At 39.2% G+C, this 22412-nt stretch overlaps 1 protein-coding gene across 4 annotated transcripts in view; it reads right to left on the bottom strand.

Moving 5' to 3' along the window:
• Positions 1 to 22412, bottom strand: part of INO80 (INO80 complex ATPase subunit) — a 113280-nt gene that overhangs the window by 23047 nt on the left and 67821 nt on the right. For all 4 annotated transcript variants that reach the window (XM_072962657.1, XM_072962655.1, XM_072962656.1 and 1 more), the window contains 3 exons: positions 17281 to 17421; positions 12011 to 12236; positions 7801 to 7928 (listed from right to left, as the gene is read on the bottom strand). In XM_072962657.1, the coding sequence (XP_072818758.1) occupies positions 7801 to 7928; positions 12011 to 12236; positions 17281 to 17421 (495 nt within the window). The remainder of the gene's footprint in view (positions 1 to 7800; positions 7929 to 12010; positions 12237 to 17280; positions 17422 to 22412) is intronic.

Here is a 22412-nt window from a genome sequence, read left to right as displayed (position 1 = left end):
AAACCAAAATGGCTTTTCAGTCACCAACCAGATGTCTCTCACGGCTATGGAATATCTAGTTTTCTTTCAGTAACAACCACCCTACTGTGTTTTTCCCCCAGCAAATCCTTGAATTTACAGCCTGAGCTTCCTTCTCCTGGCAGAGCATGTATCACTGTTAGGGGTTGAGGGGACGTTAAACATCAGAGTGAAGAGAAGACAAGGTAACTTTCCATGGCAGAGAATGTTCTTGGCATTATCTGTATGAAGAATTACAACTTTTAAGAATGGAGAAGAGATTTCAAGAAATGCAATGGAAAAGATGTATCTCCATTCTTGGAAATTCCAATTCCTCTTACAGATAATGTCCAAATGAGCACTGATTTCCTCTTTCTTTACTCCTGATTATATGGATTACACTTTAAAAAGTCCACTTGTGGAAGGACTATTATCAAAAGCTCAAAACAGCTGCCCATTTATAAGAAACACCATGAAACTTTTTTTTTCAGTTCTAGATAACTTTTTCCTATTGAAAATGATTAATCATTTCTACATTTAAGAGGTTTTTTTTTATTTAATTTTTGGTGGTCAAATGTTCTTTTATTGCAATATTCTCATTATGTGGCTCTTATACCTGGCTGGGTATTTCAGCACAAAAGCTTGTTAAAGTTTGGTATGGCTGGTGCACTACTCTTAGAGCAAGCTGAATACCAGAAACCCCTTAATGCCTTGGCAGAGGTCTCTGGTTAGGGTACCTGTGAGGTGAAGCTGGCTGACAAAAGTAGACAAGCCCATCAAGAAATTATCTTCATTGTGTTTATATCTCTGTCTCTCTACATATATATTTCTCTCTGTCTCCAGGTGGTTCTTTAAGGGTTTTGATAATCAAAGAGGGGCAGCAAATATTCAATCAAAGCAAGCTTCAAGTTCACATTTAGTGGTATAGTCCCAAAATGGGACTTGGTTAACAGCAAAATAGGGAGTGTTTTGGATAAGGAGGAATTCAGGAAGGAAGAAAAATGACAGCATGATGGTCTTTAAAGCCTTACTATACTTTGGCAGCTAATCCAATCAGGGGATGTTGCCATCCAGAACAAAATACCTAGTTATAGAGAGCCCACAGATATGAACTTTAACCAAAAGATGGGCTTTGTGCATAGGCATTCTTTTGCTTTTTAAACCAGAACTCCTAACCTCAGTGAAAGCACTGATGAATGAATCTTCTTGTAGATCTTGTTGTTCATATCATTTATATATCAAGGTCAGAACACCACCAGAGATATTAATCCTAGACCATAATCAAACCAATGCTGATTACAGGCTGCCTGTTACTGAGGCAACGGAAGTGAATTTTTCCCATTTACTGATTTAAGCCTTTGTTCTCTCACCCAGGGGAATAGTGCGCTTTCAGAAGGCTTAGATGAGTTTAGGTCCTATTTCAGTAAATAGCTTCAAAACAACAAGTAAATGGACATGGAAAAAGCATAAAAGCAAAACAGAGGAATGGTTACATTCTCAAACTACAGAAAAATGTCTGAAAGACAAAGAATGAGCTAAAAAAGCAATTCAATATTTCTTTCTTTCACAAATTCTGGTTATACCAAGGCTATTCTAGACATCTCTCTAGAATACTAGGCCACTTGGAATATACTTAATCAAATGTTCATCTGGAAAGAAAAGCCTCATTTTTTTCCAATTGTTCTTTTCAAGAACTGTGCCCACTTCCATTTTTAGTTTAGTTTTCCTATGATCGTAAAAATAGCTAATGATTTAATATAAAATTCAATTCTACTTTGTTAAAAGAAAAATGCAAATTCTAACAAATGATTTGACAGCAGTCATAGCACTTCTGAAAATTCAGTTAAAAATCTATTTAAAAAAATCTGTCCCCACTTAATCTCTATATCAAAAGGTTTTCTAATATCCATCTTAAGAGCCTTGCTTAATATATTCTTTTCAAAGCCAGCAGCTGAGAGCTCGTTAATGAGTAACTATTTGCTGGATTCTGCAGTCAGATATCTTTAAAAGATAGCACAGCATTCCTATTTATCCCCCAACCCTCTGTAATTCACTCCTATGCTTGAGGACTACTGCTGGATGATTACTGCTTGCTGCATAACTTCACTGTGTTTTGTAAGAACAGTGTCATACTCAGCACTCCTGTGCATTAAGAAAGGCCTATGGGACAGAAAGGCCAACCATTACCCTATTCTTCCTTATACTTGCACTCTGAAGAAACTAAGGGTCTCTCTCACCCAAGTATATTTGGGGTACTTAGGAAAGGCTTTGAAAATGGTCCGTCGGTATGATTAAATTTCCTGGAACCCTGTAAAGCAAGAATTCCTTTTGCCACACTTAAGTTCGCAAAGTGAAAAGAGAAACCAAATGTAGACCTTCTTCCTCTCCCAGAAGCCTCATAATTTAGTACTCTCATTTAATTAAACACTTAATTAAACAAATACGAATACCAGTACTCTCAAGTGGATCATGTCTAACCAAAGTAAGTTCTAATACTGCTTGAACTAACGAAATAAAAATTATGGCTTTTAACATTTAGGAAATCTTAAGTCTTGAACCTACATAGTTCCAGTAGATACTATTTTTAAAAATTAAGGGGTTATGGACAAGATGTACTCTTGGCATTTGAGTAATGATTTTCAACTGGGATTAGAATTCCTGGGTCCCTCTCCAAGAATCCTGACGCTGTAGGTCTGAGTTTGGGCCTGGACTGGCTTATTTTTAACAAGCTCCAAACATGATTGCAATAGATATCCTTTATCTGCAGCTGAGAACCACTACAGAGGAAAGGTTGGGCAGGTTCCTGAGAATCATGCTATCTCAGATGAGCAACACCTGAGTTTGTTAGAAATGAGGGGCCAGACCTAACGAATCAGAATTTGCATTTAACATATGTGACTTGTAAGTACATTTACACTGTTGTAGAGCATATCCCTATGCTATTTTTAAAGCTCTGGAACACTTTTTTCAAGCAAAATATTACACGAAACCTATCTACTATAAGATAGATAAACACTTCTTATGCAGTAGCATGCACACAGAATTACTAGCATAACTCAAAATAGTTTTGCAAGTGCCTCTCAATCCTTTAGAGTATATTAAATAAAAGCAAATATTCACACACCAGATGGTGTAATACAGAAGGACTAGGTTCATCCTGAAGTAGTAGTGATAATGATGATGGTTAGCATTTATTGAACATTTACTAAGTGACAATTATTCTGTGTATCTTACTTGGTTTTGCTTATCTAATTACACTATAGCTATAGCCTTTAAGGTAGGTGTTATTATTGTCAATTTCATTTTACAGATGTTAAGTGAGGTCTCTAAAGTGACACAGGTAGTTGTAACAGAGCCAGGATGAGAACCCAAGTAGATTGGTTCCAGAGCCTTTGGCTTAACCCCTTTACCTACTGCTTCTCAGACAGAACAGAAAGTCATCACCACTAGTGGAAAAAAGGGGGATGGAGAAGCCCTAAGAGGTTCTGAATACATAACGTCCATAACCCTCAACCATCATCATAAAAAAAGGTAATTGGGCACTTGAAAAAATAAAGGCAAATGCTTATATATTCTTAATACAAACCTTCCATTCCGAGAATTCTTTTCTATTTCAAAGTTGCCTCTGATGTTCATTCTAACCCAACTTCACTGTCATAAAACAAACTGAGGGAAAGACTCAGTATGATCCATTTAAAAAAAATATATATATAATATACACATTATATATAAATATATAATACACATATTATGTATATATATAAATAAAAATACCCCACTAGATACATACTTTGAAGTCAAAGATCACATTTAACTGGTATTTACCTCTGCCTAGCACAATGCCTTGCTCACAACCGGCATGAAAAAGAAACGAACTGAATAAACAAGTATGTTTGTAAGCTGACATTTTCTTCTACCATTCCTAAGACCTAATGAAAATGCTAGTTAACAGTAATTCCAATTTGTTTTTCATTTCAAGGGGCAGTTTTAAAATACCCAGCTTCCCTGTATATTCAGAGTCACAGCTCCCAAAGGCTACCTGAAGCTCTAAGAAAAGCCAGCCCATAAATCATAGAATGTCTGTTTGGGATGGATCCTTCCCCAGTGAGGTACTTGCTGACTAGGCAAATTACATAACCCAGTGTCTCAAATGTCATCATTACCTATGGATTATCTGGATTTAATTCTGTGCCGCATTATTTTCATATATTGGTACAGTTCAACATTTGTCTGGATTTCAGTACTTAACAATCACACCACATACAGCACTAGCTGGCTGACCCTTTCCAGTACTTTTGTACTGCACAGAAAATACTGAGGCTCATTTCCTTAAATTACAGACTCAGTTGCTTGATGCAACAGGAATGAATCTCAAAAGAGACGACTCAGAGATAATGTAAGTCATCTGTAGTGAGTTAAAAAGCTTTCTGCAACTACTAGACTATGGTGTGGGAGAGTGTTCCAAACCAGGATAAAAATGGTAGTGGTGGAAAAGTTTGTCTGACATCCAGCTGGATGTCACCATCTCAACTGTATAAGGGCTTTGTGTCCATAGTGCTTCCAACCAGCCAACACCTTATAGCTGACTCAGCAAATATAAACTGATAACGTAATATTTAGTAACCTGCCATACCCCCCCTATTTATATCCCTGACGTCTACCCATGGCACACTAAAAATTCCTGGCCCTGGATATTAAGTAGTTTCCTTTTTAAATCCTCTATCCAGAAATACTATTTCGGTATCATGAGAAAACATAAAACATTTCTGAATACAAAATTCTATTTGGAAGAAGATCTGACATATTCATTAGAAATTTAAAGTCAGATTTTTGCCCAACAGAGGCTATCAATCACTTTAGAAAACACTGAGCAAATACAAAGTGCCCAGAACTAGTACTTTTCACAAAATGGAAACTTGGTCATATAAAAGAATGTGAAAAATTTCCCTATCTTTTAGTTCTCCTGAGTCCCAGAAACAAACATATAGCAAGACTAAGACACAGAACAAAAAACCCAGAAAGACTGTTGGACAAAGAGATGCTGACATGCTCCACAGCTACACAAAAGAGCATCAACAGCCCCAAGTGAGTTCTAACTCCTGCTCTATGGAAGTGTTTCTTCCCTCTTTGATATACAGGGTACAAGACGTCAAGGGAAAAAGAGAATCCCGAAGAAAAAAAGAAAAGAAAAAAAAAAAACCCCAAACATTTTTTAATCTTAAAAAAAAAATCCCAAACAATCAAGCAAACAAAAACCACAACACTTTGAGAATGAAGAAGCAAGGCCAAGGTCAAGGTTTTTTTTTTTTTTTAAAAGAAAAGGTCAAGTGTACTAAAAGGAAAGCACCTTTATAGATGGGCCATTCTATAATGTGATCCTTAGGGTACATGTACCTACATTATTTTAATGTGGAAACATGACTCTTATGGATGTTTACAATGAAAGCTTCCATCATGAAAATAACTGAAAAACTCATAATACTCTTTGAAAAGATAATGAAAAGTGGATCCAATCTTGCACTGTCCCAAGATCCATAATACATTTACATTCCTATAAATGATCAGACATGTACTAAACATTGTGGGTACTGTAATTTCATGCCCACAAAATAAATTTTGCGGACTAACCTCTTAGAATACTTAATGTGGTTCCTTTGAGTAAATAATATTAAAACAGACCAAGAGGGGGGAAAAAAAGAACTTTAAAGAAAAGCAATGTTAAAAGGAAAAGAATAGTATAGTATTAAGGAAACTAGACAACAGTTTCATTTTAGTTTTTCAGTACAGTTGCAACATTTTCTGGTTTCAGCATCCTGGATGCATATTACACACATAGCTAAGAAATGTTAGCAGTTGCAAAATTCAGGCTTTGAATTTGCTTTTCCCTAATTTAAAACTCCCCATAGAGGGATATAACTACATGTAAAGAAGATTCTCAAGTTGCCTTGTTTGCAAAGCTTACTCACAAAGTCCACACCCCTCCAAAAACCCCATTAGACTACAGAGAGATAGGAAGTGACCCTGGTAGGTAGGGTTTACAGTATGCATCCTGAACAAAATTCATTATCATACTCTGAATTACTTATCTTAGTCATATTTATGAGTACCTAGCAGTGTGCAATATACAGAACAAGGGACTAAAATGTAGGACTGTATCAAACTTACGCCACCCACACTCACCTTCATCTACCAGAGCTAGCTTTTTTTTTGATGGTTCACTCACTTTTCCTTGGAACTTCCCTTTAATATGAACCATCTTTTAGGACCCTGTAATATACTGATATAGCCTTGGAAAAGAAAGATCATTAACCCCCTTACAAAATCCTTAGCATATTGCTTTATCTATAGTTCTTAGCAGCAAAAGATCACTACTTCATCTGTACTTCCCTGACTCTTTAGGAAAGGGCAAGTGACTTTATCCAGAGTCTCACTGAAGGAAAGTTACTCATGTTTTGGCTGGTGGCATCATTTAGTTTGAACAGAACATTAAAGATGCAGGCAGTCCTTTTATTTTGGATTATTGCTGTTATGAACTTTTACACAGTCAAGATTTACATCAAACACAATGGCGTAATTACCTCTACTGTGACTTATAGTCACTTATAAGCATTTTTCCATCATTTAGAAATAGGTGACCTACTCACAATACAAACCAGCAAGTTTCACCGGCTGACAGCATTCCAGGGGCTAAACACTGTATTAAACATAAGACTTAGTGATTAAATTGACCTCGAATATCATTTGTTATGTCTCTTGCTATAAGAAGTTGCTTGATTATTTTAAAATATCTGCCACCGAATTCAGATAAACTCAATGCAAAATTCAGCAAGCCAGCCGTGGCTTGTGAAGAACCTAAAATTCTTCCCTATTGCTACCCTTCATTCCTTCTGTAACGATTCCCTTATTCCTCAGATAGAGATAATCATGATCCAATTTCCACTTATTTATTACCAACCAGTCCCTGGAGTAGCAGGGTTAGAATATAAAGCCTCAGAAAAACATGAGAATATTTATACACTACAGATATCCAGGTGCTTTCACCTCTTGACAGGTGGCTTTCCAACTTTCTTAAACTAAAGACTTACTCTAGTGGTTTGTTATTATTTGCCTTCACTTTCACTCCTGTTTCTATGTTCATGATTTTTTCTCCCTCAAATAAGCCATTACTTCGACAACAAGAAAGCTGAGAGAATGTCAGCACAGGAGTAATGAAAGAAACAAAACCTGACTTGCACAGTAAGACATAGCTGTATTGCTCACCATAACCTAATGGTTGTCAACTTTGGTTGCATGTTGGGAGATTTGACTATCCTGATGCCTGGGTCTCATTTGAAACTTATTATGTAAGAATCTCTTGAGGATGGGAGCAGACATTATTATTTGTTAAAGCTCCCCTAGAAGACTGCAAAATGTAGTCAGGTGGAGAACAACTACATTAGTTCAGGTTGAACACTGCTGTTTTTTTACATAGAGAACTAATCCTAAATCTTGTTTTCTATACAGGATTTAGGAGGATTGTTTAAGAAATTCCTAGGTTTCAATCTACTTTAAAAGTAGGGAATTTCTTCCCTAGTAAGGGAAGGGAGGAGGAGGGATTCTACTTCATTGACATAAGGTAAGAATCAGAAGTCCTTTGCACACTCCCACATCTGCCAGGAGTTATTTCTCCTCCCTTTCTAGACAGTAAAATCACAAAGATAAGTTTTAAGTTCCCAACAGGCAGGACAGACATTACTCATGCATGTCAGATTCCTGCAAGTTAAATATCAAAGTGTTCTAGGTCCCCAAGGTTCTTTCTCCTACCTCCAGCAGGTCTATCATTCTGGTCATCTGAGAGTAGATAAGGACCCTATGTCCTTGAGACTTGAGCCGAGTCAGCAGGACATCAAGGGCATACAGCTTTCCACTGTCAGTGATGAGGCTCTCCTTGCCTAGGGAGAAGAAAAGGGGGGAAGCGGGAAACTATTTAACTGAAGCAGCAAAATCACTCACTGCAAAGCTGTATGCAGCCAATATTACTACAACCAGGATGCTTGTCATTGTGAGAGTGGACAAGTAGAGAAGAATGCAAGGCACTGTTAAATCATATCCAGTAGTGCTCTGGGAAGAAATATCCTTAAAGAGTGAAGTGTAGGTCCCCTCCCAACTGACAGTTCCCAATCAGACATCTGCTGCTAAGGCATCTGAAAACTTCCCAGCTCCACATCCTTTATTCAAGAGACAGCAGGTACATGTGGACATCTAAGAGTAATGCCCATGTCATACCTGCTTTAAGTGACCTGAGAAATCTGCTTTTTCTTTGTTCATCCTATCTCTAGATATGTTTCTGCCAGTTCTATGGCTAAATGGTTTACCTCTTGAAGGTATGCGAACACAGAGAAACAAGGGCTGCTCTTGTCTGCCCCTGAAGACACTTAACCACCAAGAAATGCACTTTTTAAAAAAACAGAACAAAATCAAAACTCCTTCTCTTGGATGATTTCAAATAGGTTGGCTGGTAAATGCCATTATCCTAGGCTGTAATTCAATAAAGACACTAGGGCTTATTCAGCTTTTCAGAAAGACTTTGGGTTTCTGTGAAATGGAAGCTGCTTTCACTCACTAACTTGTGCTTTCTCCTTCCTCTTCCCACTTGAAAAAAAAAAAAAGCATTTCAGGCAGAGATCTTTGAAGAACACTTAACTCACAATTTTTCATCTTATCCATTCAGTATCATTCAACTCCCATCACATTTCAGGAAGGAGAGTTTCCTGTTTGCAGACCAAGTCCATAAACATGCCCTGAACAATTGCTGCTATTAAAAGAGGAAGAGATGAAGCTTAAGGAGCTGAGAGATGTAAGAGTATATTTGGAAGTCGCTGTGGGACACAAAAAGGGAGACAGAAAGGCTAGTGATATCACATAGACAACTAATCACTGAAAGTGAAAAAGAGAAAACTGTTGAGAAAAACATACTGTCTACCCTTAGTTTCTGGGTTTGAACCCATTATTTCCTCTCTGAATTGCAGAGGCTGACTGTTGAGAGCAATACAAGAGTTTTCAACGGTCATTTCTCTGTTCTCGCCACTATCTGCCAAGTACACAATTAATTGTACACACCAAACAAGAACGGATGTGCTGACAGCACCACAACAAATCATCAGCCACTCTGTTTTTGCTACAAAGCCACAGGTCCTGGATGTTTACTTCTCTGCACTGCAGCCTGCCTTTTCCCACCTTCGGAACATTGCCAGGTCACATTTCTCCCTCCACCCCCCCCCACCCCGATGCTGTGGCACACACCTTTGTTCAGTCTCTTTGTTTGGTCCTGTTTAGATTATTGAAATGCTCTCCTTTTTGTTGGGCTCCTTACCAACACAATCAAATGACTGCAGCTGGGACAGAACCGATTGCTAAGCCCTCATGCTGGCACCAGACAAGGAGGTCTGTATAAGTTCCCAGTCTCATCAGGCAGCAATGCTTTCATAACAACTTCAAGGGTTTCTTCTTGTTACAATTACCCTTCTCCTTTAATTGGGGTCCCTGGTGACCCTCAATTTTGATAGTTCCTAAACATTCCCCACAGAGCTACCAATCAGCTTTAGACAATAAAGTTCTTTTTTCCCCTCATTAAAAGCACAGGAAAGTGAAAAAAAGGAACCCACATATTTTTCAGTCACTGAGTGAGAGTGGGCAAGCTAAGCTCATCAGATTTCTGCAGCTTGCCTATCTCCTCTCTCCAATCGCATATACTCCCTCAACACAAATATTTAAGCATATACAAATCTGTCTTGTGTCTGAATTTTAAGAGGCTTCTATTCATCTCAAAATCATGATTTAATGGTTTTCACACAATCCTGCTTCCCACATCTACTTTACTTTGCTAACCAGAACAGACTGATGCTAGGATTAGGAAAACTCAGAAATGAAGATGTATACACACTTAGAAGAACAGAGCTCTGAATTCGCCTAAAAGAAGCAAGGAATCATGTCTGTTGTTAGCTTGTTATAGTGTAGGTAGGGAAGGTGGAAGTGAATGAACTGGATTTCTTTGGACTTCCCTGAAGGAAAAGGCCCAAGAAGGAAGGGACTTCGGTAACAGCCTTAAAACTCCTAAGGAGAAAAAATAGGTTTCTTTCACTGCACACACTGATGTGTTCTGGGCCTGGCATCCATTACCCAATTTTCAGAAGCTACCACAGTTGCTCTGAACAAGAGCACCACCTGTTGCTAAGCAGGGCATAGAGCCAAGAAGAGCACAATTCGCTAGGAATTAGGCTGATTCTGCTAAGTCAAACCTGTGCCCAGCTGCTTCTTTAAAACAGAAGCTTAAAAAATGCTGAAAAGAACAGATCTATCCTACTTTCTTGCAATCTTCCCTACAATCCTACAGTACAATCTTACAGTATTTTCACTTAGACACAAGTTCTTACTGACCACAGTTTAAGATCCTGCTCACAGACAAAACGAATGCATCCCATGGCAATAAAATTAGGGTAACAGATTAAATAGTATCTCCTTTTTCCAAGGAGAGGAGACTTTTAAAGAGATTCTACATACTTCTTTCTCCTGGTGAAACAGAGACGCATTCAAGGTGTGAAATTCAGGAGATTTTGCTCAGTCTCTCAAGGAATGTAACAGAACCAACTCTTCCCAGGGAAACAGAAAACGTAAAAGTATAGAGGAAAGAGAGATAAAATACAGGTTCCAGTGACCCTTCCACCCTCTACTGCCCTGCCTAGCCAGTCTACCGAGCACAATGGGGTCAGTGAGGAGCTGGTTGGTTCTCACAGTAAACAGCCAGTGAGGCTGGTGCTTTTTATCGATGCAAAAAGAACTCAGACACTTCCTGCTATTTAAACAAGGTCCATTTTTCTTTCAAAGAACAGGAAAAGCCAGAAGAGATTCCCACAGCGCCAGCAATAAGCCTTCTCCTCCTGTACTGGGAATTTAGGAGTCAGAATGAAGAAGGGATAAAGAAACTTGTGCTCATCTGCCTGGGACTCTGTGGTCTCCATACCTGCTGGCTTCTACTCCTCTATTCCCACTGCTACTCAGGCCTGCTTTACACCTGGGCTTTCCTCTCCTCTTCCAACAATATACCTTCGCCCGCTGCTTTCATGTGCTCTAAGTCAGCTAAGGCCATATACATATTGTTCTCATACACCCGAAATGGTGTTTTCCAGTTCAGAGCACTCCCAAAGCTACTAACAAGTAGACTCAAAGTCTCTCGACATTTGACAAAGTGAATATTAAATGGAAAAGCCAGGCCTTAAACCCTAAACCCACTTATCTCTTAGAAACAGCAGAGCCTCTCTTTTGAATGCTTAACTCTAGTTTACTTCCATTACATGCCAATAAGATGAATACAATCAAAGTATCAGAGAAATTTGGACAACTGAAACGAACACAGTAGCTCTAAGCTGCCACTCCAGTTTGTCAGCAGGTGTAAGCAAAGAACATGAGCCTATGAATCCTGCGTTTGGTTTCCTTAAAAGTAGTCTCACTAAAGCAAAGACGAAAACCTAGTTTCCTTTCAACCCTCGACCTTGACCCTAGAAGGTCTGGGAATCCGCTAGCACTTTGGCACTAAATACTGTTTTTCTTCTGGTTATCATTCAGATCTCTAGTGCTTCGTGCAGGACACTGTTTACGCTACTTAAACTAGGCTTTCTGTGAGTGACGACATTCTCATTCATTCCACTGGCAATGGCACAAGACAACTGTACTCACTCGACCTGGAGACTTTCCTACCAAGTTTATTTTTACGGCCCCCCTCCCCTCCAAAGAGTGGTATTCCTTTTTTCAGCTGTAAGCTTGTCGAAAGAGAGTATTTAGGCAGAAATCTAAAAGAATTTATCTCCACTCCAGTCACAAATTACTTAAGTATTCTTACCTATAAGTCGCTAAGGGCAAAAGAGGAAATAGAAACCCCAAGAACTCTGAATTCCAAATATCTGAAACCACCAGAGTATTTCCCTGGTTCTTCTCTTGCCAAAGCTGGGAACATATGCCAAGAGAAAGGAGGACTCACCTGGAATCCTGATGAAAGACCAGCCATTCTGAGGCCTAATGCTCCACAGTCCTCCTGCTGGCTCTGGGAAGAACTGGGACCTTCGATTTAGCCAGTCTACCGCCAGTTCAGGGGCCCCATTCAACAAACACTGCTTGGCTGCCAGACTCCCTCCTTCCTTCAGCACTCGCCGCTCATATTCTGCACTTCGGTCATTGCAGTAAGAATCCAATGGCACCGCGGTGACCTGCAGGGAGATTCACATGAGATGGCTCTTTCACATTTTTCCACATCCACTAAGCCTTTTGGGAACTTCAGCTCTGAAATCAGACTAATCTGGATAATTCCTAGGCTAGTGATTTTTAACTTCTCTGCTCTGACAAACTAAGCCATCCTTAATAACTGACTTAATGAGCTTCCCCAAGTAAAAGGCCAACCTCCATAACATGAACCTGCAACAAATTAAAGATCCAGTGAGTGCTGGAGTTTGCAGATAAACTGGAATACCAGGTCAGGAATAATTCTATCACAAATGTATAAATATCTGATCATTTTGCTACCTCCCTTCATTGCCAGATAGTGCTTTTGGTAAAGTTCTATTAGCCATACAAAGGATGGTGAGGCCAAAAAGGGAGCTAGAGATAGCCATTGTTAAAGAACTAACAGTATCCACCTGGTGCATCTGAAGCTCTTCTTTAATGCTTGATGGCAAAGCTCCCAAGTTTATCAACACTTCTTTTTCCTCTTCCCTGACCAGGTTGCTGACTGATGGAAGATAAGAGAATCTTTCTTTCAGACCGTAAGCTGTGGGGAGCAGTATGCGTAGGGAGTGGAGCAAGCAATTCCCAGACAGTAGTGGATTCACTTCTTGGCTAGGGCAGAGGCTTTGCACAAATTCTTATCTCATCACAAGGTGCAACAACACTCAAATGCTGCTCCTCAACGGAACAGAAGGCTCCTGGCAATTTAGAAACATAGGCTTTATCCTTCTTTAACAACCTGGGTTTATTCCCACTCAAATAAGCAGTTATGTATTCAAATGCCGGTGAAATCATCTGATAAGGAGCCCGACGTTACCTTTTGTTAAAATTTGGAGGCTGTGATTACCTGTAAGTCAAAGTTGATTAAAATGGTAAAGTCCCATTATAAGCAGTAAATTGCTCAGAAGAAACTCGGAGCCAGACCAAGAAACAGGGAGAAAGTGGGTATAAGGAGCTAGGGCAGAGGTATGGGAAAGATCAGAACATTAACGTATTGGCTGTACTTAGGTAGTTCTATTGTTTCTATCATTTCTTAGAAGTCAGACATTTAGGAAAATCTATCTTGCTATTAACTTTTCTATTTCCATGCCCATCAGTCTTCAGGGCAATGTCTGTCAAGTGTTTGTAGGCATAATAACCTCCTTGGGAGCTTATCTAATGTGTAGATTTTGATCCACATCTAAGGGAGGAGTCAATAGTTCTAGGTTTTCAACAAGCACCCCAGCATCTCAAGCCAAGCCTTGAGGAATACTGCCCTTGGGTACATGAACAGTCAGCAAGCTGATTATGGGCTGCAAGTGCCTCTGCTGCAAACAAGGATACTGAAACCAGAGAAAGCATCATTTACCAATAACCACAGAATACACTACTCTGGCTTGCAGGCTGAGTTTAAATTGCATTTGCTAGGGAGCAGTGCCACCTATGGTCCAGATGGGAAACTGCAGTGCATCATAGCAACCTGGGCCCCTGGACCTCTAAAACTCAGGTAGGCTCACATGTAAATCAGTTTACTCAGATAGTACTAGAAATAGGTTTTGGTAATCTCTTTATCACCTTTACCCACTCCAAAAGGAGTCTGTTCTCTTGCTTCGAAGTTACCCATTTTTCCCACTGAAAGTTGAGCATAGGCAAGTGAAGACTGAAACACAAAGGTGATTAAAAACTGGGTTTCTGCCATGACTTGCCCCGGCAGTAGCCCAGCAGATACTGGACCAGAGACACATCTACCATCTAGGGTATGAATTCCAGAGCCTGACAATCAATAGTGGCTATACTTCCATAAAAATGGTTTGAGAAGCAGTGACCTGGGCTACAGAAGTACAACCAGTTCTATATAGCTCAACAGTACATACACTCTTGGATGAGTAAGCACACTTAGTCTCTTCTAATGAGAGATTCATATTGACCAATTTTATACTCAAAGATAATTGCTTTAATGTTTTTCTTTATTTTGTAGAAAAGCAGAACCTATAATGGAATTATATATAAGAACTTTGGGCCCATATTCTCAAGATGAAAAAGCAAAAGCTAGAAAATCATGATGGAATAGGGGGAGAACAGTGACATAGGAAAGAATGTTTTTCCTGTCTGGGACTCATTTCTAGGCACTCTTACAGTTTAAAAACAAAACAACTTTTTCCGGTTACAAACTTTCACCTATTTTCCAATTTCATTTTGCTGACAGCCTTCCAAGCTCAGGATTAAAAACTAGGAGGTTTGCAAGGCAGTCCTTAGTGAAGTATTTTTTTTAATGTTTTGATAAGCTTCTTTGGCAGAAGCCCTGGATCAAGATATATGCGGAATCATAGAATGTTATGTGTCCTCTTTTAAGTACGTAAGCAGTGAACTCATGAAGTCTAGAAAGAGGCAAACAAGTCCATTTCTACTTAAATCATGCTTTCCAAGTCAGCTCTATCCTAAACAGCCTCCACCCATTCTGGTAATTCCAAGTAGCCTTCCTGATTGCTCAGAAGCAGGGGTAGGTGAAGCATGACATACCATTCTCCCCACCCCACATCTCCACAAGTGGAAATGTATACTCCCTGTAGTCCCATGAGCTAACCCCGTTTCTTGCTTCATTAACTTCCTAAACTATAGCATCTTCAGGGGCTGCCTCCTCAAGCATTCAGCGCGTCCTTCCTGAGGACACGTACATTCCTGCTCTAGCTCTAGGAAGCGTGACCGCTCCAAGCGCTTCAGTTTTCTGGTATGATGAATTCCCAGGGTTTTAGTTTATTAACCCTACAGAATGATTTCCTCAGCTAATGATAATTCCTTCCTTAGTGGCACAGTTCTTTCTGAAATGACCCTAAAGTTTTCATAGCATGTGCCACGGAAATTAGTCTTAACTCAAGGCTAGGGCTGAGGCTTCAAAGGAAATCAGTTTCTCCCCCATCAGAGATGCGCTGGAAATCGATATAAGATAACTGAAGCATCTCATGAAATGTTACCTTATTCACAACCCAGGCCAGATCTGAAAGGTTAAGAGCTTGTGTATGTGTGTATAAAATATTCAGACATGTTTAAACCTCTTCTTCCCGTCCTCACAACTGTGGTGTAATTACTCCCATTTCAGGTTTAGCGTATGCTACATGAAGAAGCTCTACAAATAAACCTGGGGAGAGGGGCCGAGCAGGAAAGGGTACTGGCCCCTGAGCCAGATGAGAAAAGCTTTCTCCTGCTTCCTGCCTGCCACCACACTTTTATGCTACTATAGCCTTCTTCAAGCTACTATTGTTTTTGAGGGAAACATCAGTACAAGGCATGACGGTTTAGACTTCAGGCTCCTCAGAAAACAATACTTAAGTAGTACAGTGGGGGTCTGCACGTGTAAGAATGTCAGGAGAGGGGTTATTCTTCAGAGCGGTTGGCTACAGAGCTCTGAATGGTACAAGTGAAGATTTTTTATGTCCATAAATGCAATTACAGCCTAGGGCAGCTCACTTTTTACTGGCTCTACAAAACACCAAGAATATGAGAAGTAAAAAATGTCTTGACATCCCTTTCTCAGAAATCTAAACGTCCTCGTATAGGCCTCTCGTTACACACAACGATTAGGAGAGAAAGGAGGAAACAAACCACACAATTATGAAGCCTGAAGAAAGCCTGCTTTCTATGGAAGCACTTGGTTTTAGATAATTCCTAGAAAAAGTGCTTTTCCCTGCATCAACTTAAACTTCAAAGACCAAGAATGCTTTGGAAGAACCGGACATATACAAAACCCAAATACTTTCTGGATAATCAATATAAATGAAACAAAGCTAACAGTGGCAAGGGAATCAAGTTTGTGTAGCAAGGACCAGGAAAATTTATGCAGGTAGGTAATCAGTGGGACTCAGTACTATCACCTCATTTCCATTTGTCATCTTTCTTTGGACCCTCTACCAACTTAATAAAGATGCAGGCTGACATAAATAATGGTAGAGAAATATCACTAAGGAAGATTTTTAAATTTCCATCTTCTTTGACTGGAACTTTGAAAACAACAGACTTGCTAGGATGAGCGGAGGAAACAAGATAAAAACACAGAGGGTAAGGAAAGTCAGCCTCTTAGTCTTCAGGCCAACTGAAAGTTGTCCCTTAGAGCAAAAGAAAACAAGCTGAGAAGACAGAAACTCATGTTTGCTCTAACCACAGTCTGGCCACATCTTTACTCTGCCTCTCTCCTTTCATGTACTTCTTCGTGGCTGTAAGAGAGCTACTGTCTGGCTCTGATCAGCAAAGACAGTAAAGAGTGGAAGATGTATAAAGTAAAAAGCTGTGGGGTGCTGGGGGAGCCTTTGCAGTGATGCTGTCAGCAATCACCAACCAGAGTGCCCTGTTTTGATAAACAGGGTATTAAGAAGGATCTAACAGCTGTTCAAAGTTGAAAAACACAACAGAAACTATTTCCAATCTGCAAGTAAGGCTACAACTGCTGAATGGCAGATAAGGCGCAAAAGACATCTTTCAGAGGGAATATACTTATGAACGACAGTCCAGGTAGGGCTGCTGAGAAAAGCGAGAACACCAGCTAAGAAATTTCTTGATGCTGGAGTGTTATGTTTCCTTTTGTTATCTGGAGACTGTACTGAGGCGGTAAGGCCAGATCAAATCTCCCTCCCAAACTGGCCCCCTCCTCTGAAAAACCCTCGAAAACCTCAATGCAGGTGACAAATGGCTCCCTCACCTTTTCAAATATCCCACTATTCCTGTCCCTGCTTTTGGGTGATAATCTACCTGACAGATGGCTTGCTCCCATGGTAGTTTAGCGCCCCAGACTAAATGAGAGGAACTACATAGGAGTGACATCAGGGAAAGAAGCCACTGCTAACTACCATACAACTATTCTCAAACCAACACAATTCAAAGTGAGGAGCGCTGTCTTGGGAAAGCCAGGAGCATGGGTGCTCTTCCGAAGTACTGAGCATTTATATGCTTCTCCAAGTCCAAATAGCTTAAAACAGTTCTGTTTAAGAAATGGATCTCTTGAAAACCGGTTTATTTCTTCAAATACCACCTATTTTATCTCTTTCCTCCTGTGGCACTTACTCGTGGACTGGCCACACACAAAAAAGATGGCAGCTCAGTGAGCAGGCAGCAACGAAGCGAGGAGGTAGCTGATCTCCGCTGATGGATGACCTGGTCTGAGTAGCCACTCACTGCTTTACAGTGGCTGCTGAAAACCAGAGACTACAAAACAAAAATGCAAATTAGTACCATTGACAATTATGTTCAATGTAAGAAAAACGACATGTAGTCAAGGTTCATGCTAAGTTCAAAATGTGCTTTTATTAATGTACCTTACGTAAACATCATTTCTAAGTCTGTTTTTTTCTGGAGAAGATATTGTTTATTATAAATAGTCACTGCAAAACGTCTATTAGACAAAACAATATTTTGTGTATATGAGGGGAAAGTTTGGTTCATTTGTTAAACTGTGGATACAAACTCTTGTCTTGAGTTAAAAACGATAATGACCAACAATGTTTCCTTTCAAATTTTTAAGGAAGATCAGCTTAGTATCATATGCGTGTACTAACAATGCAGTGCCGTTCTAGGAAGGTTCGATGTTTTATTTATTCAGAGACATCAATACAAGCTGTCAGGAACAGGAAATGATATCCTTTAGTTGCTCTGCCTCACTACTATTCAAAAACTTAAATTCTTCATTTATTTACCATATCAATTCATTTTAACAGACTTAAGTTCAGGTTAAAGCTTTAGTCTGTAGCCATTCATATGAAAAAATTTTAAATTGGAATGTTCACATACAAAGAATCTGTCAGTAGGATTACAATGCTGTATATCGCAGAAGCAGTTCTTTCTTCAGTTCAATGTTAGATATTTTTATCTTTGGATCTTAATTCTTGATTACTTCACTTACTTGTCTTACTGATTTCTCAAGGCAGCTGATAATCTAAATAACTCTATGAATAAAAATAATACAAAAAAATGCAAGATGAACAGTAATCAGGATCCTCTGCAGAAGACTAATACTTATAAATCCAGCACCAAAAGTGTTCAGTACCAAAATGTCTTCAAAGCTTATTTGTTTAGTGTGTATCTTCTCCTGAAGTAAATCGGTTCTTCAGGATCACAGTTTGAAAGAAGCCATCTCAAGTTGTCTAGTGGGACCTGTGTATCATTATCTGCTTCCACGAAGCAATCAGCATCTTCTAAATAACGGTCACGAACTGAAAGGATTTAACTGTTTCCAGCAGAGTTGGGACATCTTCAGTGGTTTCTAACCACACCATACGGAAGGCTTTACAACACTTTATTACAATGCTGGACCTATGTAGCTTTGACACATTTGGTATTTTTCTTTAGATGCTATGGTCCTTGCCATTAGCCAGAAAAGAATTTTAATCTTCTGATATCATTTTCTAACACTATCTGTGTTCTCATATTTATGTTGGCTAGCATCTGCACTGAAGTTCATCCACCTCTCTACATGTTTATGCCCATTATCATCCGAATGCCAAGTGTGAGGATCATTATGAAGATTAACAGACCAAGTGTCACCCTGTTCTTCCAATACTGAATAATGAAGAGCTAGAACACTGAAGATAAAAAAATGTAGCCAATTTTCTTGTTTCCTTAAGTCCACTTCCAATTATCAGTGATAGCTCCTCCTGCCCCTCCTGGGGGTGGAGAGAAGATACAAGCCTAGCAACCGCTACTCAGATCAGTAGTAGTTCAAGGCTGCTAACTGGGGTGTCCACTGCCACCCAGGCGGCTGAGGTAGCAGCAGTGGCTGGCCTGAAGACTTGAATTCTTACTAACTTCTAAAGAGCAGTAGCTAACAGGGTCTCTCTCTGTCAGGGATCTCTTAAAGCTAACCCCATTTCCAGAATTCTTAAATGGCAAAACCCAACAGAAGCCTGTTTCTTACTTCATTTCTACAGTATAAAGGTAAGAGATGAAAGAACAACCATTTCCTTCAATTATTTTCTCTTCAATATTGTAGGTATTAACAAGAAAGCAATATAACAATCACTACAGGTAGTATTTTTTTTATTTATTTATTTTACACAGTATGTTATTTGTGATACCTTTCTGGGAAAAGTCTAATGATGATTCTATTTCCAGGGGTGGTCATTCCTAAATCAGAACATGTTCACTTGCCTTATAGGAGCTAGGTTAAGTTGGTATTCTCCCTGGAAGTCTCTAAGTCAAGGTGATTTGTAGCTTTTTGATTTCAGATTTAAAAAGTAACTAGCTAGCTCAAAATGTTCAACATACACAGCCTTGGCTTTAGAGAAGCCCTGAATACCCCCAGCATATTTCACTCAATCTATTCTTTTCTCTTAACATTAGTTTCACCAAATCTTACTTAGTACAGGTGGTCCCTGGTACCATATTACCCATATTCCCTTCACATAATATGAACTGCTAGGCACTGCTAGATACAGAATATTTTAATGCTTAATACATAAGAACACAAAGTACACCTTAGACACCATTATGTAGGATGCCTGGCGAGGGGTGGGGGTTGCAGGAAGTAGGAATAGAAATGAAAGTTCATTACTTCTTTAGTCTATTTTGGCCTAAAACAAAATTTTTTTAAAAAGAAAGAAACAATGTCACACTGTGGGAGATGTGACTCAGTAATAACGTGGTCACAGGTTTTGCTCTTCTATTGTCCCTTCTACATGTGCTTGAATGTTTTGGTACCCTGCAGGCACTGACAACTGTGTGTCTTGCTGCGAGCACCACAATACGCACACAGCAGCGAAGTCAGGCTTTTGTAAAGAGTCTTTTGGCACCATGAAAGAGTTTCAAGTGAAAATAAGTCAGACTGTATAATAGGCCCCAGAGCTGTACACTTCTTGCCACTGTGTAGCATAGAAAACACACAGATGTTTGTCTCTCAGATATAGACTTACCCACTTAACAAGGGGCTATATTTTACTGTCTTATTTAAAATTAAAAAGAATACTTATTCCAGTGTTTATAAATCAATTGCTCAGACTATATGGATTCTATTTTCACAGATATTTTAAGTGACCAAAAAAGGGGGGGAAATAAAATACAGAAAAACCCTGAATACAATGGCTTCCCAGAGCTTCCCACAAGGAGTGTTGGCAGCCCTCATGATCTCAGGAAATGATGACAGATACACACTATAGTTGCAAATTAACATCTAGTGGAAGTTTTTGGAAACTCTCTGTTTAGAGGATTCTTCATCAATAGCCATTCAAACCTCTCTAAGCAATTAATAGAGAATAATGTCTAAAACTTAAACACACACAACTCTTTTCAAAACAATTCTTTATGTTTAGATTCTTTTGTCTATTTTAAATTGCAAAATCTGAAATGCCCCCAATTTCTTTTTTTGATGGGGGGAGGTAATTAGGTTTATATATTTATTTATTTAATGGTGGTATTGGGGATGGAACCCAGGACCTCATGCATCCTAAGCACGTGCTCTACCACCAAGCTATACCCTCCCCAAATGCCCCCAATTTCTATGAGCTAGTTGGCTCACTAGAGTTGCAGAGTATATAAAGCTTTCAACACATATATGCCTAAACAGACCATTACCACAATAGCGTTACTGAGACTGGGACAGGAAATGGAATCAATGCTGGTACTCCTGTTTCTGCCAATCATCATTTTTAATGTGATATTTGCACTCTAACCTTGCAAAACTGTACAAGAAAGAGCTGGCCAGAGCCCATAATGGGGAGGGAAGTGTGTAAGAATGAGTTCATGGAAGTTTTGAACTAAATACTATTCCTCCTTGAACTTATTATGCTGGCTTTTGCTCCACAAGCATCACAAGAGAGGGAAATACCAGAAAAGCATTCATGTCAAGTAAGAGATTTTAAAAGGCCCTAAATTTTTTCAGAATGACGATAAGATGTCATCTTATCTGTGTCCTTAGCCTAGTTCTTAGTTCCTTGATGTCAACGTATCATTCCATAGCCAGTATTATGAGAATGATACTTTCTTGAACTCTGTAACACAGAATTCAAATTCAATATTCACTGCAGAGTAAAAACAAGAGTTTTACAGACACACTTAAGTGGGGGAGAAAAGAGCTTCTCATTATCCAGATTCTATGGGTGGGAAGAAAGATGGGAGGATTGAGTTAGACTGCCGAATATAACGTCAGGTAGTACGTGGTATGAGACAGCTTACCAAGAACAAGACTACAACATAAAGCTAAGTCAACATTCACTGACTGTCTCCTCAGAGGAATAAGAACAAAGCCTTCACCTTGATCTGATGATAGGAAGCCATATTTAGGAGAAATGCTGCTGGAACAATACCTACTACTCTTCATAAAACAAATGAAGGTACAGAAGAGAACAGAATGAAGGGTTTTCTTCAATAAGAGGATAAAGGTGAATATGGAAAAATTAGTTCAAAGTTAATTTAGTAGCTTGAAAGATTTTTAATCAAAATTATTACTTGAGTCAGATGAATACCCCCAAATGTCTGCCACCATGTCTGTGTCCCCAGGGTGAGCCACAGCTGCCCCATGCTTTCCCAGGAGACCCCAAGATTAACAGGCCCTCCAAATCTAGACTCACTCTGATCAAACAGGTCCATCTGTGCATGTTAAGATTGAGAAAACAACTGGAAGTCCATAAAGATACAGCAAGACAGATACTCAAATTTGGAGTTCAAGGGAGAAGTTTAAATTGGAGAAATCTGTGAGTTATAGCATTACATCTTGAATAGATAAATGCAGAGCTAAGAGATGGTATACAGATACTGTTTAATACCTATGTACCTCCAGTCTTATTTCCCATCCACCTGATTCCCACCCTCATCTCACCACAGGTTATTGGGAAGCCATGAGACTTCTGCCCATGGTTTTGTAGGACCTTCAAAGAAGGTCTGTCAGAAGTACCAGCAGAATGACTAATCTTTCTTCCCAGACACAGCACCATTCAAATCACATGAGTAACTAACTGGCTGCCTAGTCCACCCACACCTCCTTCCTGAGCAGCTATGGCTTGTTAATTAAAGTACTTCCAGCTACCACTACCCCAATAAATATTCAGAAGAACTATGGGCCACTCAAAAGAATTTTTAAGAAATCCTTCCATGTAACAAAAAATAATATAAAATATATTCTACATATACACTGTTATTTACATACATTAAAAAATTATTATTTGAATAGTACAAGAGAAAGAATCCTGGTACTTGCTTTCTATTTTAGC

The sequence above is a fragment of the Vicugna pacos genome, chromosome 6, assembly GCF_048564905.1.
Source record: "Vicugna pacos chromosome 6, VicPac4, whole genome shotgun sequence".
Classification (NCBI taxonomy): domain Eukaryota; kingdom Metazoa; phylum Chordata; class Mammalia; order Artiodactyla; family Camelidae; genus Vicugna; species Vicugna pacos.
This window is presented reverse-complemented; position numbering and strand designations above follow the sequence as displayed.